Source organism: Etheostoma spectabile, chromosome 24 (genome assembly GCF_008692095.1).
Source record: "Etheostoma spectabile isolate EspeVRDwgs_2016 chromosome 24, UIUC_Espe_1.0, whole genome shotgun sequence".
NCBI classification, from domain to species: domain Eukaryota; kingdom Metazoa; phylum Chordata; class Actinopteri; order Perciformes; family Percidae; genus Etheostoma; species Etheostoma spectabile.
The window spans coordinates 2457439-2460701 of NC_045756.1; the positions used below are offsets into that span (position 1 = coordinate 2457439).

The 3263-nt window shown below is 39.9% G+C and overlaps 1 protein-coding gene and 2 long non-coding RNA genes across 6 annotated transcripts in view; 2 read left to right on the top strand and 1 right to left on the bottom strand.

The window, feature by feature from the left end:
* The window catches only part of gca (grancalcin), a 7048-nt gene extending 5444 nt beyond the window's left edge, over positions 1–1604 (top strand). Inside the window, exons 6-8 of one of the 2 annotated variants that reach the window (XM_032506412.1) lie at positions 8–121; positions 665–723; positions 1190–1604. In XM_032506412.1, the coding sequence (XP_032362303.1) occupies positions 8–121; positions 665–723; positions 1190–1216 (200 nt within the window). In that variant the 3' untranslated portion in view covers positions 1217–1604. Of the gene's footprint in view, positions 1–7; positions 542–664; positions 724–1189 lie in introns of those variants that run through there. The other variant, XM_032506411.1, reaches the window with a different exon arrangement.
* Positions 1–2308, top strand: part of LOC116673980 (uncharacterized) — a 28563-nt gene extending 26255 nt beyond the window's left edge. For all 3 annotated transcript variants that reach the window (XR_004327933.1, XR_004327934.1, XR_004327935.1), the window contains exon 3: positions 1482–2308. This is a non-coding gene — a long non-coding RNA (uncharacterized LOC116673980). The remainder of the gene's footprint in view (positions 1–1481) is intronic.
* Positions 1–3263, bottom strand: part of LOC116673981 (uncharacterized) — a 15919-nt gene that overhangs the window by 7621 nt on the left and 5035 nt on the right. The gene's annotated exons all lie outside the window — the stretch shown is intronic.

The window sequence follows — 3263 nt, forward strand, 5'->3', positions numbered from 1 at the left end:
TCACCAGGCTACCGTGTCAGTCCTCAGGTTCTGAATATAATCATCAAGCGCTACAACAAAGGAGGAAGAATCTTCTTTGATGACTACGTGGCATGCTGTGTCAAACTGCGAGCTCTCACAGGTAGGAAACACAAAACCAGGATCCGTGTTGGACAAAAACGACCTGACACGTTGAGTGAACAGCCACTCGTGTGCAGAGACACGCTTTTAATGTGGACTGACAATGAAATTGCGTTTGGGTTCATTCCGCCTGTAATCCCTGTTGTCATCTCTCTAGTGCTGTGGCATTCTGCTTGGCTCGCTGCACAAATCCATGTCACAAGTTGTTATGACATAAATTTGGACGAGGGGTTCAAGCCCACGCATGCCGAGCTGATTGACTCCTATTGAAACCGCTCAGGTTTCTGTTGTTATTATTATTATTTTTTCTTTGCTAAAAGTAAGTATTACTGCTGCCTACGACGTACACGTAATGTGAGTGAAGTTTTAATGGGAGGTATAAAACACCAACAATGACGAGAGAGAGAGAGAGAGAGAGAGAGAGAGACACAGACACAGAGAGAGAGAGAGACACAGAGAGAGAGAGACACAGAGAGAGAGACACAGAGAGAGAGACACAGAGAGAGCCCCTCAGTGCTGTGAACGATCACTCTTCCTGTTCCAGATACCTTCAGACGGAGAGATACCATGCAGCAGGGATCGGTCAACTTCCAGTACGATGACGTGAGTTCCATTTCCTTTATGTAGCTCTAACTCCATCCGTTAGTTTGGACCTTTAAGAGTCGCAATGCCTATTTCAAAGTTTCTAAAGAACTGTATGTATGCAACATTTATTTTAACTTAATTGAATGTTGATATGTGATTTCTGCCTAACTTTATACGACAGATTTAATTTGACCACTTTTTTCCTACAGTCCCTTATTCTACCTCATTAAAAGGAAGTAGATTTGCTCTATTTGTCTCTACTTGAGTTTTTACTCTCAGCATGTCAAACATGTTGTTCAGGATACAGGCGTTTCATGTCATTATTTTGAGCTGTTTCATCTGGCCGCAGTTGGAGTTTACCTGCATGTGAAGCAGCTCAGTTAGCTTTAAAAAAAGCGTCTCCTGTTGAGTTCCTGTGGTTGATTCGACAGCTTTGTGGTTGACGCTCTCACCTTCTCTTTGTCTCTGTATCTCCTGTTAACAGTTTATCCTGTGCACAATGGCCATCTGAGGTCTGTTGTCTCACACCACCGGGTCAGTGCGCCTAACGAACCAATCAGTGGTGGAGTCTGGACCACTGCCTCATGAGAATGCACAGGGAGGCCAGTATATTTGACTGAGCGGCCATGAGCTGCAACAGGAAAGTGCTCATTGCTTGTAATGCTTGCTGTCGTGCTTTAGTCTTTGTGTCAAACAGGGATGTGCTGAAGATGTATCTAGTCTTTAACACACACACACATATATATATATATATATATATATATATATATACACAGTATGTATCCACGTTAGAGGGTTATACAATACATTTCAGTGTCTTTAAAGCCCTTATGTGTAGTATTTTGGACTTTCAAATTAAAGGTTGCAGATAATGCTGCACATTAGTGTCAGAAGATTTTTTGTAAAATACTGTCAACACTTAAAATTAAAATTCACATAGAGGCTGTAAAGTGTGAAGAAATTAATCAGTCAGATATCTCTTATAGTTTGAATAGTATGCTTTTGGGGTCTCTTATTTTGGAATGAGCTCAGCCAGGGCAAAGGGAACTGATACTTGTAAGGATGTTCTTATCTGTGAGAAGCCTATTGTGCCATTATAATCCTTGAATGTATTGTCTAATATATTAAACCCATTTATATATAACTTCATAGTAATGGCAGCATCATGATTATTCGAATGTTAGAAGCATTTACAGATACATGTTGATTTGCTTTTACACTGAACTTCATACATTTATGATTTTCTTTTTTAAAAGCCAGTGCATTTTCTCATTATTTGTTGTAATATTTCTTTTTATAAAACCTTAAGTTATAGATGCATATTAGCTTGATGTTTAACTCTATAACAAGCCAAAGTGACTGTGAGCCAATATAAATCCACTTCAATACCTGTTATTAACGATTGTGAGATATAAAAGTATGGTCATATAGCTAAAGTATGTCCATATGCCAGAGATTTTGCAGTTGTAAACTCTGTTTTCCATGTTTCAGTACAAACACAGCCGAGTTTTCATTTGTAAAGACTGCATTGAAGTTAACCTCTACACACAACCAATGCAGTAAAGATCGTATTTTGTTACTAACAATAAACACTTTCTAATCAGTATGTATTCTGTTTATTAATTTATACATTTGTACATTTATACAATAGCACAATTGTTCCCATTCTATTCTATTGATATTTAATTTCTTCAAATATAGTTAAGAACAAAAACATTCAAATTAGCTGTCACATAGTATAAAATACAGTGGCAAAACTTTTAAAAATGCATAAAAACAACTGTGAACTGCACTAGATTTAGCAAATTTTTCTAATCTGTGCAAAAATTTGCAAATCCCATGAAAGTTCAGTAGACTCAGAAATCACAGAAGCAGAACAGTTGTAAAAAGAATGAAAATCCCCAAACTGACTGGACAAACTGTAGATGTCCCTTACAAGTTTTGCGTCGTCTGCGACTTTCTCCAAGGCGTCAACCAATAGGAGAGTCCTCCGCCGGCTCTTAGACATCTCCTCTTCCTGCATAACTTGCAGACATGGGGCGTTTCTCAATACCAAGTAAGCAAAGAACGGACTTGCTGGCTGTACCTGGAAGAATGAACTCGGATAGATGGCAAGATGGCCGCCAAGCTGCAGCCACAGTGTTTGGCAGGTCCTGTGTGTCTGCCACAAAAGTATATCAAAAACCCTTGGATTTTGCCATGCTTGTCTGGTCTCCTGTCCTTCTACCTCCTCTTGAGTTTAACATGTCCAAGGAAAATGGACAACTTAACTCTCTATCCAGCTAAGAGGAGCCAACATCTTCTGTATGCAAGAATCCTGGATTGTGGACATGCTAGGCCGCCCTCAGGTAAATTTGATCAAACGGCATCTAGATCATTCCCTGGGGTTGTGAATCTTCTGATGATAATACTTCTGTCTGGTAATGTTGAGCAAAATCCCGGACCCGTTTTAAGTCCTATGTTACAGCTACAGCAGTTCCCTGGGCTAACACCACCACTGCTACCTGGGCCACAGCAGCTCTCTGGGCTAATACCACCACTCCTACCTGGGCCACAGC